Source organism: Nerophis lumbriciformis, linkage group LG26, assembly GCF_033978685.3.
Source record: "Nerophis lumbriciformis linkage group LG26, RoL_Nlum_v2.1, whole genome shotgun sequence".
Classification (NCBI taxonomy): domain Eukaryota; kingdom Metazoa; phylum Chordata; class Actinopteri; order Syngnathiformes; family Syngnathidae; genus Nerophis; species Nerophis lumbriciformis.
In genome coordinates this window covers 23,186,174-23,204,743 of record NC_084573.2, presented here as the reverse complement: position 1 = coordinate 23,204,743, position 18,570 = coordinate 23,186,174, and the positions used below count along the sequence as shown (strand labels likewise).

The 18,570-nt window shown below is 38.7% G+C and overlaps 1 protein-coding gene across 2 annotated transcripts; it reads right to left on the bottom strand.

The window, feature by feature from the left end:
- Positions 1–5,584: 5,584 nt before the first annotated feature.
- actc1a (actin alpha cardiac muscle 1a) lies at positions 5,585–11,893 on the bottom strand. 2 transcript variants are annotated; one of them, XM_061987158.2, is made up of 8 exons: positions 11,784–11,893; positions 9,956–10,109; positions 9,719–9,847; positions 9,447–9,642; positions 9,223–9,384; positions 6,227–6,418; positions 5,939–6,120; positions 5,585–5,856 (listed from the first exon to the last, which is right to left on the bottom strand). In XM_061987158.2, exons 2-8 carry the CDS (start codon positions 10,082–10,084, stop codon positions 5,713–5,715), a joined length of 1,134 nt encoding a protein of 377 aa, XP_061843142.1. In that variant the 5' UTR covers positions 10,085–10,109; positions 11,784–11,893; the 3' UTR covers positions 5,585–5,712. The 2 variants fall into 2 exon arrangements, with proteins under 2 accessions (XP_061843142.1, XP_061843143.1); XM_061987159.2 differs by having other exon boundaries at positions 9,956–10,106; positions 11,784–11,808.
- Positions 11,894–18,570: the final 6,677 nt, after the last annotated feature.

Genomic DNA, 18,570 nt, shown 5'->3' with positions numbered 1-18,570 from the left:
TAATTAGGCTAATTTATACCACCTGTGGGAAACAAGTGATGCTGCTTTCGCGATACTAGGAAGTCAGAGAAGTTCTCTTTGATACCAGTCGGTCATAAACTAAAAACAAACGTTGACAATAAGATAGAATTAATTTGCAAATGCATAATTTGTCACCAGTCATATTTACTTTTTATTTAAGTGCTTTGAGGTTGCAAGGTCTACGCTCCGTGTGAGGTTTGTCCTTTTTCCCAGTAGCCTTGAATGCAACATTAGGATTTCTTGTTCTCTGCTGTGCTACTGCTAAATAGTTTGGGTTAAATGTCGTTTTTTGTGTTTTTAATTTTTTTGCTTACATTTTGCTTAAAATAGAGTTAATGTAAATATTCAGGCTGTAGATGGGATTCATGGCTCTTTGATCTTAAGGAGCCGTTCTTTTAAAAATGCCACATATATATATATATATATATATATATATATATATATATATATATATATCAGTGACGTGCGGTGAGGTTCATGGCTGGTGAGGCACTGACTTCATCACAGTCAGATTTACAAACATATGAACCCTAAGAGTATCTTATTCACCATTTGATTGGCAGCAGTTAACGGGTTATGTTTAAAAGCTCATACCGGCATTCTTCCCTGCTTGGCATTCAGCATCAAGGGTTGGAATTGGGGGTTAAATCACCAAAAATTATTCCCGGGCGCGGTGCCGCTGCTGCCCACTGCTCCCCTCACCTCCCAGGGGGTGATCAAGGGATGGGTCAAATGCAGAGGACAAATTTCATTACACCTAGTGTGTGTGTGACAATCGTTGGTACTTTAACTTAACTTTAACTTTACACATACAAACTGTAGCACACAAAAAAGCACATTTAATAAAAAAAACATTATTATGGTCTTACCTTTTTTTTTTTATAAATGAAGTCCATTCGCCGCTGTTGTGCTGGATTAACGCAACCCCTGACAGGAGTCTTATATCAACTAAAGCCCTCACTTAAACGTTCCACGTGCAAGATTGAATCTATTTAAAAAAGTGTAACCGAGGGTTTATAAATGTCGCCTATACTGTATGAAACTACAAAATAACAAACACGGAGGCTCCAGTTTACACGAGGACCACTTTATTTACCTTCTTTCAAAAACTTCCGCTCCACGCCAACGTGTCATCACTTCCGCTCTTAGCGCCTTCAAAATAAGAGCTCAAGGCATATACTGTATAACAGCGCATGACAGGAACTTAACATCACAAAGAGGAAAGCCCATAAAAATAGGTTACAAAAGTTATTTAATAAGAAGCCAAAAAGTGCAAAAACAATAATGTTCGTGTTGGAGGAGTTGTGAATAAGGTACACCTGCAGTCTGCAGGTGTACCTAATGTTGTGGCCCTGCAGTCATTCACAACTCCTCCAACACGAACATTATTGTTTTTGCACTTTTTGGCTTCTTATGAAATAACTTTTTTAAATAGATTCAATCTTGCACGTGGAAAGTTTAAGTGTGGGCTTTAGTTGATATAACACTCCCGTCAGGGGTTGCAATCTACGGCGGGGGTGCAGGAGGCGGGATTACTGTAGCCTCAGCCAGTGCGTCTTTTGCAGCCGTTTTATGATCGCTCAGCACAAGAAATACGTTACACACATACAGTTGTTGACAAAATACACTGTACATTATACACCTCAGCTAACTAAACTATGGAAATGTATAATATAGTTCATATAGCAATACGGTCTCACTGCACAGCAGGCCAGCAGTTAGCCGAGTCCGCAATCCATGGTGAGGCACAACTGAGTGACGTGCCTCAACTGGCTGCTGATCACCGCACCGTCTCTTCTCAGTATTTGAACGGCAAATGTGAAAATTCAGCGATTTTTAATAAAAATAATCTAAAACTGGTGAAGTTAAATGGAAAATAACTTTATAGTATAATCACTGGATACATATAACAATTTAATAAAAATGTTTTGTTTTTTTACATTTTTTTTCTTTCCATGATGGCAGGTGAGGCGGGGCCTCACCTGCCTCTAGTGACTGCACGTCACTGATATATATATATATATATATATATATATATATATATATATATATATATATATATATATATATATATACTGTATATATATATATATGTATGTATATATATGTATATATACATATATATATATATATATATATATATATATATATATACTGTGTGTATATATATATATATATATATATATATATATATATATATGCATATACATATTTATATATAATATATATATATATATATATATATATATATATATATATATATATATATATATATATATATATATATATATATATATATATATATATATATATGTGTGTGTGTGTGTGTGTGTGTATGTACATTTATTATTATTTATTTTTTTACTGTTTTTTTAAATCAAGGAAAGAGTAGTGGTTTCAGTTATACAAAAATATGTAGATCAGGAAAATGTAATTTAAACAAATTTTACTCTATTGATGGGAATAATTCCAAAATTCTGTCTTAAATTTTTTTGTTGTTGTGTTTTCATTGCAAAATTTTTATAAGGCGGTGGCATATTTCCATTTCATCAGTATTTTGAATTTTCCCTCACCTAAAAAAGCATTTTAACAATATAGAAAAAGATACACAAATAACCAGTAAGAATAAAATGCGTCATTGGGTATAGTAAGTATGACTAAAACTAAAATAAAATAAAAGGGCATAATGGTTTACACCTTATTTGTTATAGAAAACCTTGTTTTTTTTAAGGCAAAAACACAAAATATGCAACAGGTTCCCCCCAAAAAACTTTCACAGTGGAATATTTGAGGTAAAGTAATTGGAGCCTAAAATAGGTAAATAATTGACAAAAACAATGATTTTGATTCATTATTATTTTTTGAACAATGACTGTTTAAAAAACATTCTTGTTACAATTCTCAGGCATCTAAAAGGGCCCCTCTCATAAAAGTGCTAAAATAAGTCATACATTTTTTTTCATTTTTTTTTTCCAATGCTTAATTCTCTAGAGTTTAACATCAGATCCATCCGTCCATTATAGGTTTTTATCATTTAATTTTTTTTTTATCATTTAATTTTTTTTAGTTTTTTTCAAGTTTGTTTTATGCCATTTTTTGTCATTGTTACGGCAAACACAAAACACAAAATGAGCAATGTTTCCCTATAAAATATTTTAAAGCAGAATATTTGAATAATTGGAGCCTTCAGTGGGTCAATTCACAACAACATTTCTTTTGTTTCATTATTAGTTTTTGAGCATTGACAGTTTTGACATGTGTTATTAGAGTCAACGATGCAACTTTTTCTCATTACATTTCACCTGTATGCTCCTTTATTCTACTCGTTTATGGTTTTTTTTATATTAGCATTTTTAGAACGTGTAAATTAGCTGGGGACATACTGTACATAGGTACATGCGCTCGCACAAACCTACACTCATACAGTCCATACATACACGATACATACATCCACACCCACATCCACTGTACAAACATACATATACACAAACTGTACATACACAACATACACTCATGCATATAATCCCGTTTCAGCAAACATATATTAACGTTGTCCCTCCCAGGTGAAACTGGGTAAAACTCGGCACACTGATAAAGTTTAACCTAATCTCACTATAGCAATCTACAAGGTTAATACGGTCCACTTCTCTTTCTTCCCCTCCATTTATCTGCTTTCCTTAGTAATTTACAGTTCTCATCACATGTATGTATTGTGGCATTTGAAACAATTGTATTGTTGATAGTAAGAGGTAATTATTAGTATTATTCATTATTAATAGTGCTACTTCTATTGGTATTTGTATTGTTCCATTTGTAGGGCAATCATATTCATTACTATCTACTTCAGTAACTGCTTCTTTGCTATCATTTTTCATATCATATTTGTACATATCCTATTTGCTGATGTTGTTCTGTTGTTGTTGCTGTCTCTCTGTCTTATCCCAGTCTCGTCCCCGCTATTTCCTCCCTCTGTCTTCCTTTTCTCTCTCTTTCTATCCCCTCCTGCTGCAGTCCGGCTGCACCAAACATTAAAGGCCTACTGAAACCCACTACTACCGACCACACAGTCTGATAGTTTATATATCAATGATGAAATCTTAACATTGCAACACATGCCAATACGGCCGGGTTAGCTTACTAAAGTGCAATTTTAAATTTTGCGCGTAATATCCTGCTGAAAACGTCTCGGTATGATGACGTCAGCGCATGACGTCACGGATTGTGGAGGACATTTTGGGACAGCATGGTGGCCAGCTATTAAGTCGTCTGTTTTCATCGCAAAATTCCACAGTATTCTGGACATCTGTGTTGGTGAATCTTTTGCAATTTGTTCAATGAACAATGGAGACAGCAAAGAAGAAAGCTGTAGGTGGGAAGCGGTGTATTGCGGCTGGCTGCAGCAACAACACAAACACAGCCGGTGTTTCATTGTTTACATTCCCGGAAGATGACAGTCAAGCTTTACCATTGGTCTGTGGAGAACTGGGACAACAGAGACTCTTACCAGGAGGACTTTGAGTTGGATACGCAGACGCGGTACCGTGAGTACGCATGCAGCTGCGGCTTCCAAACATTTGATCGCTTGCCCGAACGTGCGTGCCGCTATGTGCATGTCACGTACGTAACTTTGGGGACTTTGGGGAAATATATGTGCTGTATGAACTTTGGGGAGGTGAACGGTACTTTGGGCTGTGGGATTGAGTGTGCTGTGCAGGTGTTTGAGTTGTATTGGCGGGTTATATGGACGGTATTCATTTGTGGCATATTAAATATAAGCCTGGTTGTGTTGTGGCTAATAGAGTATATATATGTCTTGTGTTTATTTACTGTTTTAGTCATTCCCAGCTGAAAATCAGGTCCCACCCGCCTCTCACAGCATCTTCCCTATCTGAATCGCTCCCACTGCCCTCTAGTCCTTCACTCTCACTTTCCTCATCCACTAATCTTTCATCCTCGCTCAAATTAATGGGGAAATCGTCGCTTTCTCAGTCCGAATCGCTATTGCTGCTGGTGGCCATGATTGTAAACAATGTGCAGATGTGAGGAGCTCCACAACCTGTGACGTCACGCGCATATCGTCTGCTACTTCCGGTACAGGCAAGGCTTTTTTATCAGCGACCAAAAGTTGCGAACTTCATCGTCGATGTTCTCTACTAAATCCTTTCAGCAAAAATATGGCAATATCGCGAAATGATCAAGTATGACACATAGAATGGACCTGCTATCCCCGTTTAAATAAGAAAATCGCATTTCAGTAGGCCTTTTAGTAAATTAATTTAACAAACTCAAATACAAATAAGGGACATAAAGTAAAGTAAATCTGAACAGCAGATATGGGAATCTACATCAACAATATGATTTGCCTGAGTAGCTGGACAGGACAAAAAAAAAATAGCTGTGGGCTAAAAATGGCCCCCGGGCCGCACTTTGTATACGGGTACCAGGTTACCTTTTTCTAATGGTTAAAAAAAGGATGTATAGTTAGTATGTATCCATAATTTGCTGTGACTGCCACTATTTGGGAAACAAACCCACCAATGTCTTAACACACCAAACACACCTGTTGACTGTTTAAGCAGCTATTTTTATTACAACGGTACATGTATATACAGCATAAGGCACAGTAGAAATACAGACGGGGGGTAGGAAAGTTGCGTTTTGGTGGGGCGTTGTGGCGCTGATTGTGGGGACTTAGAAGCACTTCCTGTGAACGATGGAGGGGCCTGCCTCATCGTACTCCTGCTTGCTGATCCACATCTGCTGGAAGGTGGACAGAGAGGCCAGGATGGAGCCGCCGATCCAGACGGAGTATTTCCTCTCAGGTGGAGCGATGATCTAGAGACGGACCAGAGGTTGGTGAGTGAACCGGCAAAACAACGTTTTCTTTGTATCAGCTAAACCGGGTCGTGCCGCTCACCTTGATCTTCATGGTGCTGGGGGCCAGGGCTGTGATCTCCTTCTGCATGCGGTCAGCAATACCGGGATACATGGTGGTACCACCAGACAGGACGTTGTTGGCGTACAGGTCCTTACGGATATCAATGTCGCACTTCATGATGCTGTTGTAGGCGGTCTCATGGATACCAGCAGACTCCATACCTACGCAGAAATTATGCAAATGTATTAGAATTAACAACAAATCCATGGTGTCTGGGAATTACTATGATCTTCTTCAATGCAGTTTCTAGTATTTGTCAGTTAGTACCAATGAAGGAAGGCTGGAACAGGGTCTCGGGGCAGCGGAAACGCTCGTTGCCGATGGTGATGACCTGACCGTCGGGCAGCTCGTAGCTCTTCTCCAGAGAGGAGGAGGAGGCGGCAGTGGCCATCTCGTTCTCAAAGTCCAGAGCCACATAGCACAGCTTCTCCTTGATGTCACGCACGATCTCACGCTCAGCTGAGGGAGGGAAAGATTACTGAGTTTGTCTACAAACATATTCTATTTATATACAGTACAGGCCAAAAGTGTGGACACACCTTCTCCTCATTCAATGCATTTTCTTTATTTTCATGACTATTTACATTGTAGATTGTCACTGAAGGCATCAAAACTATGAATAAACACATGTGGAGTTATGTACTTAACAACAAAAAAGTGAAATAACTGAAAACATGTTTTATATTCTAGTTTCTTTAAAATAGTCACCCTTTGCTCGGATTACTTTTTCGCACACTCTTGGCATTTCTTGATGAGCTTCAAGAAAGGGTTTTCACTTTACAGGTGTCATAGTTTTGATGCCTTCAGTGACAATCTACAATGTAAATAGTCATGAAAATAAATAAAACGCATTAAAATGTGTCCAAACTTTTGGCCTGTACTGTATACAATTTATATATACAATATTTGTATGTACAAATACAGTATATCAGTGTTTCTGAACCGTTGTTCGGCCACAAGCGCCCCCTAGAGGGCCGCCTACAAATATCTGTTTTTCAGCTGTGGTTCGTATGAGCTGCAGCGGAACTCAGTTGTAATATACTTTTCCACCACTTGTGGCAGTAATGACCACATCAAACAAAGAAGAAGTCTGCAGCTAAAGTCATAGAAAAGTTTCTTAAACGCAAAAAAGTATGACTAAAGTGGTGAAGCCGTATTTTCATTTGCACTTTAAGTTTATTGACAGTTTAGTTAAGAAACATATATTATTATTCATTTTTAATTCAGCCAGATTTTTTTCATTTTAACACTGTGTATAAGAAACATTTATTATTTACTAATAATTCAGTTAGAATATTTGTATTTTAGCACTGCGTATGAGAAACATATTTATTATTAATTCAGTAAGAATGTTTTTATTTTAGCGCTGCGTAATGTAGGTACATTTATTTTTCATCAGTTTTTATAGATCCCTTCTTTTGCAGTGTATTTGATTAGTATTTATTTTTGTAATCAGCCTGACCTAAGCCTTGATAATAATATTTTTTTGATTAACACATGGTTTCATATCAGTTGATAAGCTTTATCCTGTTAAACTGTAAGTAGGTTGGATATAATTCTTGAATACGATTAAAAGCAACAGTAGGATTACTAATTTAGAGGTAATATTTGAGTGGGACCCGGGCCACTCTGCAGTGGAAAAATTGGGCCCCAAGGACAAAAAGGGTAAGAACCGCTGCATTATATGAAACTGTACACATTGCATACAGTACATGTCATTCCTCTATCATGTATACTGATATGATATAAAAAAAGACCTAAATTCAACTGCTATTTTAGGACTAACTTTTCTTTTTCATAGTTCTTTTGCAATAGCCTTAACAAACATCCTTATTTATGTTTAAAAAAAATGTTTTACTACTCTTAGTGCATGGTTTACTAAAGATTTGCGTGTCTTAAAACACGTGCAAACTTGATAGCGCACGCAAAGCTGATCGACTAAGCTCGTGAGCAGAGGGTTGCGTCTTTTAAACGGGCAAAGTACATTAGGGACGAGAGTGCAATCCATCTAGTTTGTCTGCATTAATGCATATGCAGAATATATGCTGAACGCCCCACAATACTGGGAGGAGAAAATGCAAATATAATAATTGAGCACTCGCAATGTGATTTATCAAGACTGAAGCGGTTTTGCGACTATTGAAATGCACGTGCAAACTGAAAGAAAGGAGGCCATCGCACTGCAAAGACAGACGACGGACAGAGAATCCTTCGTCCTTTGTGTGTGCGTGTCAACATATTTGACTGTAAAAATAAAAATATCAGACATATTCAGCAATATTATTTTATAAATTATTACTCTTGAATAAATTAAGAGGTTAATTAAAACATTGATTTGTTTTGGTGTCTGCTGGTATTTTTTGCCGTTATTTTTTTAGTTTAAGAGATTATTACTAATAAATTAATATATTACTAATATGTCTTCTATTGTATATGAAAAAAATGTCTTGCAACATACATTTTAATGCACCAACACAACACCGGCGCCTCCCAGAGCGCACCTTCCTCGTGCCAAAAATAGAATCCCTTGTCCAGATCAGTGATTCTCAAGCTTTGGTACACGGACTCCATTTAGTGGTACGCCAACAAATCACCCAATTAAATGTTCAAACACAGTGTTACTGTTCAACCTGTGTGTAATGTCACAGTAACCATAAAATTATTAAACATACTCGTTAAATAAAACCTCTGCTTTGTTTTTAATGAATATTTAGGCCTACTATGCTACTGTATTTCAATGTCGGTCATTATGGTGGTACTTGGAGTGTTTTCTCAGGTGGAACTTGGTGCAAAAATTAAAAAAAAAGGTGGTGTGTGCTGCATGTTCCACAACGTAACAACAACAGCACAGATTGGACCGTTGGAGCATGTGATGCCATACATGTGGGGAGAAATAAGGACCATCCTTATTTCAATAGGGCGGTCTGTCCACACAAGTTTTGCACTTGTTATCAATTGTGGTCTTGGTAGATCACCTGCAACACGCCCACTAATAGTACAGCCATGTTTATTATAGTTTGCGCACGTGGTTGTTGGATCTTAGTAGATCAGGCCTATACTTCTTTTTACACTTGTACACATTCAGTGTTTTATTGTTTTACGACTGGAAGTGGTTGACTTATTTTTACACTTGTAAAAACCTAAAACTGTATTTACTGTATATTTCAGTTCCTTTTTTTTTTTAATGGGAAAATGGATTTTAAAAGTTTTTTTAGTTCCTTTTTGTCAGTTATTTAGTGAGCTATGATCCCAGACTTCCTCACCAGTTGTGACAAAGGAGTAGCCACGCTCAGTCAGGATCTTCATCAGGTAGTCGGTCAGGTCACGACCAGCCAGGTCCAGACGCATGATGGCGTGTGGCAGAGCGTACCCCTCATAGATGGGCACGTTGTGGGTCACACCGTCACCAGAGTCCAGCACGATACCTGTCCAAGGGGCAACTTGTCAGATCTACACTTGTTGGTGACAGTCGCCAAAGGACACTCACCGGTGGTACGACCGGAAGCGTACAGGGACAGGACAGCCTGGATGGCCACGTACATGGCGGGGACGTTGAAGGTCTCAAACATGATCTGGGTCATCTTCTCCCTGTTGGCCTTGGGGTTGAGGGGGGCCTCAGTCAGCAGGGTGGGGTGCTCCTCCGGGGCTACACGGAGCTCGTTGTAGAAGGTGTGGTGCCAGATCTGACGACACCGATGGGGGGCTTGTCAGTATGTCAACGCACGATGACACCCATGCGTCCTCCGCACTGATTCTCACCTTCTCCATGTCGTCCCAGTTGGTGATGATGCCGTGCTCGATGGGGTACTTCAGGGTCAGGATACCCCTCTTGCTCTGGGCCTCGTCTCCCACGTAGCTGTCCTTCTGACCCATACCCACCATGACGCCCTGAGGAGAGAAAATACACTTCAGAACTGCAGGAAATAAGGCACATATTCGCACCGTTTTTTTTTAGGTTCCAAACCAGGATATACCGGCCGTCAGGGGGTCGCTAACCTGATGACGGGGGCGTCCAACGATGGACGGGAAGACAGCACGGGGGGCATCATCACCGGCGAACCCAGCCTTGACCAGGCCGGAACCGTTGTCGCACACGAGGGCGGTGGTCTCGTCGTCGTCGCACATGTTTGGTTTGTTGTTGATTGGCCTTCTGTGCCACAGGACAGAAAGTTGAAAAAAAATACACATCGAGGTTTCACGACATCATTAGGTATCTTTTTCAGTATCACCAAAACAGGACATGATTTGGTTCCACTGCTCTATTTTTACCCACAAGACCCTTGTGTCACCCCCGCCCCCCCTCTACTGTATCTCATCATTAAACCGGAGACACTTAACAGCTGAGACGGTGTGTTCTTTAACAAGTGGTCTTCCCTCAGCTGTCGCCATGCAACAGTACCCCTCTGTTTGGAGCAGTATTGTTTTCTGTTACGCCCCCCGGAGGAGGAAGACCACGACTACAAACAGTATCATTTGTCCGTAAAATTGTTATAAGTAAACCTCTGAAAAATATTGTATACTTAATAACATTAAAAAAAACACACTTATCTTTCCTCATGTCCTACTGTAGTCACACCGAGGCCAAGTGCTATTTTTAGGGCCGGAGAAGCGGAGTAAGCCCCGCAGGGGGCCATGCAGACCACCGCCAGGGCCCTATTGCAATTGCTGTGTTTTTTCTTCTATATGTTTGGCCCTTAATATGCACAAAAAGGCGCGTCGGGTTTAATAGTTTTGGGGTCCCAAAATTGAAATTTCAAAATTGTCTCTCTCACGCCACCTTTAAAATTAGAAGAAAAAACAAATAGCCCGTCTTACCAGTTTCACGTGTCGACACGAAAATCGCAGGAGACGTCTATCATGACGGGACGCACATAAAAGTCTCATAACGCCAAACGAACAGGAAGTTGGCCATCTTGGTTTTTTACGTCTTCCATTTTTTGGCAAAAAAAAAGGGGCTCGTACTTTGACCAAAAGAGTCGTGGTTAAAATAACAGATACTACACATATAGGCGATGAGAAATAGCGAGGAAAAAAAATTGTACGCCATAACTTTGCTCCAAAGATTTTTCCCCATTTTTCAGCAAAAAAAAGGCTTGTACCGTATTTTTCGGAGTATAAGTCGCACCGGAGTATAAGTCGCACCTGCCGAAAATGCATAATAAAAAAGGAAAAAAACATATATAAGTCGCACGGGAGCCCGGCCAAACTATGAAAAAAAACTGCGACTTATAGTCCGAAAAATACGGTACTTTAATTTTTGATTGTAACTATGCAAATATTTGACTTTTAATTTTTTTTTTATTCTATTTTATATATTGTCAATTGCTTCTTATATTTGATCTTACTTAAGTTCTTGCTATTTTGGCATTATGTTAGCTGTTTCTGCACCAAAACTCCAAGACAACTTTCTATTATGAATTCTGATTCTGATACCATTCGTCATATTCTAGAACGGCAAAAAAAAAGCATTTTGCCCGAGGTCATTTTGAGAAGGAGCCCCCTCAGCTTATTTTAATGGGAAAGTAAAAGCTTACCCATCAAAAAAATAAATGATAAGAGTCAATTGTCAAATCTAATGCGTAAAATCCATCAAAACGCAATCAAATTTGAATTTTAAACTCACTTCCATTCAATTCAATGTATTTGGAGTAGCCCCTTGAGATGCAGCATCTCCTTTTCAAGGGGGCCCCTGTGTCCTAAATCATGTTTCCTCATCTTCAAGCACAGAACTAAAAAGCGTGACACCCTGTCCTCGACTAAAGCTGAGGTAAAACGCGTCCATACCGCTAAAGAGTGCAGCAAGAAAACCAGTAATGGGACTCACCGAGAGTTTGATGCAAGACTGGAGTTTCCACTGGGACGAAGGGCCAGAGTGTGAGGGGTTCTTAAATATGCTCAGGCCGGGGGGGCCGGTGGGCGGACTCGGGAGTTCACACAAGCCCAAATTTGTGCTGCTCAGAAACATGGGGGAGTTAAGTGGATCTTGTGTCGGGGACGCCACCAAAATGGGGAGTTGTGGCCTTAGAACGACACGTCACGGATATTACGAGTACAGTTCGAGGCTTAGAGAAGGATAGTGTGACGTGTGGTCAATCATGGGGGGGTTAAAATGCTGTTGTGTCATAAAAGTGCACATTCAGGATTTTTAGACGTCACCATGCTTCGATATCGTTCCTATTTGTTAAAAAAAAAATGTCAACAGGGGGGTCCCCGATGCAGGCTGCTAAGGATGTGTTAATATGACTAAGCTGCCACAGGCCACTGGGGAAGAGGGTGATTGAATGGAGTGACGGTAACACGAGCTCCTATCTGAGCGTTGGAGTCAAGGAGCCGTCTAAGGGGACTTGCTTGCATGTGTAGGGTGCACAGGGCGGGAGGAAGGCAAACACAAGTCAGACAGCTGAAATGCAATATTGTATGGGGTGGGGGGGCGGTAGACGCAGACCTCCGGCACACGACAGATTCCCTGGGATGTCCTGTGCAGCAGCAGCAGCAGCAGCCGCAGGCAGCCTTCTCCACTCTGATTGGCTCCCGTCTCTCCTTTTAGGGAATTGGAGCGTAACAGGTGCCGGTGGCTGCGCAGGCCTCCCTCCCCTCCTCAACAGGCTGCCTGGAGGTCGTCGAGACCCCAAGCTCCATATTTGTCACGTCGTGTCGCCGCGCCGGGGGTAGTAAGAATGTAAATACCTCCCACACCATCCACCGTTCCATTTCGAGGCGTAATGGACTTCCAAGAAAGATGTTACTAACCTACTTGTCTGATTCTATTCTAGGCTTTTATGTGCATCATAGTTGTATTCCCAACTATTTGGTACTTAAGAGCATCAGCTAGGGAGGAATTGTTTTTTTTAAAGTCCGAGTAATAACAATGTATTTAAAACCATGAAGAAGCAATTCTGGAAATTGTTGAAACTATGCCAAAATAGAGAAACATGGCAAATAAATTTGTAAAAAAAAAAAAACACTGTATCTCCAAATATCTATAGTTGGGCTGTGATTCTCGATTCAAAATCAATACTTTTCTCATAACATTGGGTGCCGCTTCTATGATTAACTACATTCCTCTATAACATGGTTGTCAAACGTAAGGCCCGCGGGCCGGATCAGGCCCGCAAACAGATTTTATCGCAGGATGAGTTTGCTAAGTATAAAAATGAGCTGAAATTTTTTAATGAAAGAGACAGCTGTTCTAAATGTGTCCACTAGATGTCGCAATAGCAATTCTTTGTATCTTTGTAGATGATGCTACATATGTAAAAAAAACAAAAAAAAACACATGATGTTAGTGCACCAGTCGAAGAAAGTGAGCAAACCACATAAATAACATCCTGTAATTTGAATTAATTTTTTTATCTTGATAGATTGAAAATTAACACTAATGCGTTGACTGATGAACATTATCACATCATTTATTCAGAAAGTATAAATAAGGACGAATAAAGATAGAATACTATTAACCATAACATGTAAGTATAAGAAACCCAACATTATGATTTGTGCATTTTTAGAATGTCTTGGTTCTATTTTTAAACAAAGAAAACAATCTGAAGTTGTCTTTATTTTTAAGTTATCGTGCCGTGATTTTACCAGTCTGGCCCACTTGGGAGTAGATTTTTCTCCATGTGGCCCCCGATCTAAAATGAGTTTGACACCCCTGCTCTATAAAATAGAAAATCAGCTCTGATAAATTTCTATATTACTTAAAAGAAAACTGGTTTTGTTTAATAAGTGGTTGTGTCTACCCAAACATTTAATAAAGTCAAATACAAATAAGGCAACAAGAGAAATAAAATCCACACTTCTCTTTTCTAAAGTAAATCTGTCCAGCAGATATGGGCATCTAAATCAACCTTTGATTTCCCTGAGTGGCTGGACAGGACAGATTGAAAAAACATTTTAAATTTTTTTTAAATTTTTTTGGAATGGATTAAGAATTATTACAACTAAGAATCAAGATTAATTACTTTACATATCATCTGTTCTCAAACTTTTTTCACCAAGTTCCACTTCAGAAAAAAACTGCCTCTCCAAGAACCACCATAATGACCATCATTAAAATTCAGTAGCATAGAAGACCTATGTATTCATTAAAAACAAGGTGTAGGTTTTATTTATTAACAAGTCATATTTAATATTTTTGGCGGCCACTGTAACATTACACACAACTCACAAACATCAACAATGATACTCCATTTAGAGTACATATTTACAGACTTCTTTGACGTACACTGCAAAAAGTCAGTGTTCAAAAACAAGAAAAAAAAATACAAAAATTAGGGGTATTTTACTTGAACTAAGCAAAATTATCTGCCAATAGAACAAGAAAATAAGTCAAATTAGCTAACCTCAATGAACCCAAAAATACATTAAAATAATTATATTCTCACTAATAACAAGTGCACTTTTCTTGGTAGAGACCTTTTTGCTCAATATGTTGAAAAATATTCTTAAATAAGTAAATGCTAGTGCCATTATCTTGACATAATGATATGCGCTTGGCATCATGATTTTTTTATTCATGCTTGAAGTAAGAAATTATTACTTTAAAAAAGTAGTTTTATACTTGTGAGTGTTGATGACACAGCTTTGCATCAGTTGATATTCTAGTTTCAAGCATGTTTTACTCAATACAGGTCATAAAATCTCAGCAACAAGCTGTAATATCTTACTGAGATCATTTCGGACTAAAACCCTTAAAACAAGTAAAACACTCTAACATAAAATCTGCTTAGTGAGAAGAATTATCTTATCAGACAGAAAATAAGCAAATATCACCCTTATTTGAGATATTTAGTCTTACTTAGATTTCAGTTTTTGCAGTGTACCCAGTGGCACGCGTATCACAGTTTTAGAATCACTGTTCAATATATTGTTTTGATTAAAATACAACCAAAACAAACATTTGGCTTTGAATAAAAACAAATAAGCCAGCAGGCACAAGACATTCATACAACGTTCATTATACATACATGTCCTTTAAAACTGACTTTGAAACAGCGTTGCAAAATAGTTGTATTTGTAAATTGAGACAACCTTGATGTCTAACATTGGATCCACGTTGTTGGTTGGAAAATTATCAAATGTCAATGGTCAAGTCAGCGTTAGAACCTAACATTGATTAAACGTCGTCAAAAAGCATGTTGTTTCAACGTTATGTTTGAGTTGCTCAACGTCAGGACCTAATTCAACAAGTCCTCAGCTTTGTTTCATTGTCTGTTGGGAACTACCAGAGATACATGCTCTCTATTGGACAGGGATGGTATGGCGTTCCCGTCACTGTTAGGATTGGATTTATCAAAGCTAAGGGGAATTTGGATATTGATGTCCCACTCGTGGATTATGTGTGATCCCGTCTAAACTCACTGTTGCTATATAGACCATTCACGGAGGTTTCTATATTTACTTTATTTACAGCAGCAACATGCAGAAGTAGCAGGCTATATACAGACTAGGGGTGTCCCGATCTGATATTGATATCGGTCCGATATCAGCAAAATCGGTTTATCTGCATCTAAACTTTAGGGCTTTACAAGGAATCCAGCAGCGCGTTTTACTTTTGTAACCCTCGACAGCCAGTTAACATTTAAATGTCCTCCAATAAGCACACAAGTTTGGTCTTTTTTTGTATTTCAGTAATTAATTACCACTCCACTTTAACTTAAAGACAGCATAAGTCCATGCAAGACGTTTAATGATAAATAGGTTAGTGTTATTCAAACCTACCGTTGTGCTTTGTTTGAGGAATTTCCCCATATCAGGCCTTTGCTAACATTCCACTCTACAAAATACTAAAAGTGGGAATGATTTATGCTAAAATCGTATGGGATCGAGATCGGTATCGACCAATACTCAAGGCTTTAATATTGGTATTGTATCGGGAGTGAAAACGAATACAGACAACCCCAGTCGGTTGGTTGGTTTCCTGGTATTCTTTAATATAGTCCACACATGTTCGATAGAGTTGAGGTCAGGGCCTGGCCAAACCCTGTTCCTAATCATCTCAACCAGTTTCTTTTCATCTAAGGTTTATGGTTTAAGTCTTCATCCAGACCTTGACAACGACCCCGTTTACACTGCACACCAAATCTGATTTTTGGCCCTCAAGTAACACAGATCAGATTTTTTTTGTCAGTTTTGCTCCCAAAGTGCTTAAATTCTGATCTTTTGGCATCAGATTCAGGCCACCACAAGAGTTAGTCCTGAATTTGATTGGAATCTAAACAAATGAGACTTCAGTCTAAATGCAATTCAACCTGAATGCGAGCCGTATGTGACTTTTTCGTTCGGTTTTAGTCATTCTTGTGCGCGGGGAAAGATGCAGCCCGCCAGCGAAAGTGGATATTTCATCACAACATCCGGTTTGGTTGAGCAAAGTCTATTTTCGACGTCAGAATTTTCGGTGCGTCACTAGTCAATAGTGCACAAATAGGCTATATGTAATACATGAATATATATTTTGATTCCGAAAAAATAGTGATTGTTGAAGGACCGGAATTGACGCTGTGGCATAGTTACTTACATGTGAGTTGAAAAATAAATCTGACATAGATCCACGCTGATGTCCATGCCTCATCTACTTAACAGCCATAAAAAGACTAGAACCCTTCCAAATATATTACACCAGGGGTGTCAAACGTACGGGCCGGATCGGGCCGCAGGATAAGTTTGCTAAGTATAAAAATGAGCCAAAATTTTTGAATGAAAGAAACAGCTGTTCTAAATGTGTCCACTAGATGTCGTAATAGCAATTATTTGCATCTTTGTAGATTATGCTACAAATGTAAAAAAAATAATAAACCACATAATGTGAGTGTACCAGTCGAGGAAAATTATCAAACTACATAAATAACATACTGTAATTTGATTTTGATATTATTTTTGTTATCTTGATAGATTGAAAATTAACACCAATGAGTTGACTGATGAACATTATCACATCATTTATTCAGAAAGTATAAATAACGACAAATAAAGATAGAATACTATTAACCGCAACACATAAGTGTAAAAAAAACCCAACAACATTATGATTTGTACATTTTCAGAATGTACTTGTTCTATTCTTAAACAAAGAAAACAATCTGAAGTTGTCTTTATTTTTAAGTTATCCTGCCGTGATTTTACCAGTCTGGCCCACTTGGGAGTAGATTTTTCCCCATTTGGCCCCCGATCTAAAATGAGTTTGACACCCCTATATTACACTATATCTATCCATTTATACATTATGGATTAAAAAAACACAAATTTTTAAGGTGTGGCGACCTTATCTAAGGTGGCGACTTTTATTTTATTTTGTAGTAGTAGCAACTCCCTTGTTCATTTACGGAATCACAGCTTCCTTTGTTTTCATTATGGAACTGCGCATGCAAGTTACTTCGAGGCCACATTGGGGCCTTTGCGCGTTTACACTGGAGTTTGAAAAATATCACATTTTACCTGCAGTGTAAACAGTCAGCTGGAAAAAATCTGATTTGGGCTACTTTGGCCCGCAGTTTTAAGGTAGTCAAAGTAACGACACATCCAGATAATTGTTTTAAATGATGCTCTGTTCATCATGAATTGTCTTTTCTTAGATCTGAGTTCCTGTGACTTTCCCACCGTTCAGACGGTTGAAAAAAGGCCATCAAACGTGTCCTCTTTAATCAGAATCAGAACTTGACTTGGTGGCATGTGCTCTTTGTTCAATGCTGGCAAAGAGAAACTATCAGCTGAATTCAATTGTGATCACTGATGGAAAGTTAATAAAGCCCTGTCAAGTTAAAACAAAAACATCCTGGACCACCAAAGATCTGGGTCAATATATGTACAATATTTATTCCGACCCTGTCCAAACGAGTGACAATCCATTCATTCCAATCTAAAATATAGACGTCAATCATTCAACCATGGGAAAAGAACAGTGCAAATAAATCATGCCATATGTACTGTTTACAAACTTTTTATAAAAATCTAACTTCAGAAACACAAATTATGTTGGTCTTAATCTGAGAAAGTTAGGCAAATCCTAGATTAAATCAATACCTTTTTTTAAATTTTGGTCAGAAGCCCCCGACCTCTCTTAATGCCAATCAGACACTTCCAGCCCGGGAACCCCTCCACCCCTTCCCGTCTTTATCACTGTGTCTTTATCGGGATCAAGCAGATGGGTCTAAAACGGGTCATGATTTTTGAGGAAAGTTTCGTCCTTAAAAGGAAACGTATGAAGCAAACGGTTTCTTCTGTCTTGACAGCTGCCCCCTCTGCAAGCCCCCTCCCAGCCTACCACCTCCCCTACACGCACACTTCAGCAGCTGTTTGAAACAACTGTTATTTCTTAACAGCCAGGTCTACCTCCTGCTTAGACAGCAGTTTACACTACATGACTTGCAGACGGACGGGATTTAAATATCATCCTTGCAATGCATCTCCTTCATTTCAGTGCATTAACACACCTGGGAAAACAACAACAGGTCCAATTGGCTTAGTAGTGCCACCACTGGTAGTTATAGCATTTCAAACAGGGTTTTTTGGTGTCTTTTATTTTTTTTTACACCGTGCATGATGAACTACATGCAAGCATTGTCATAACAGAGCAGTCTATTTCAGCACAGCAGCCGTTGACAATGAGCGAT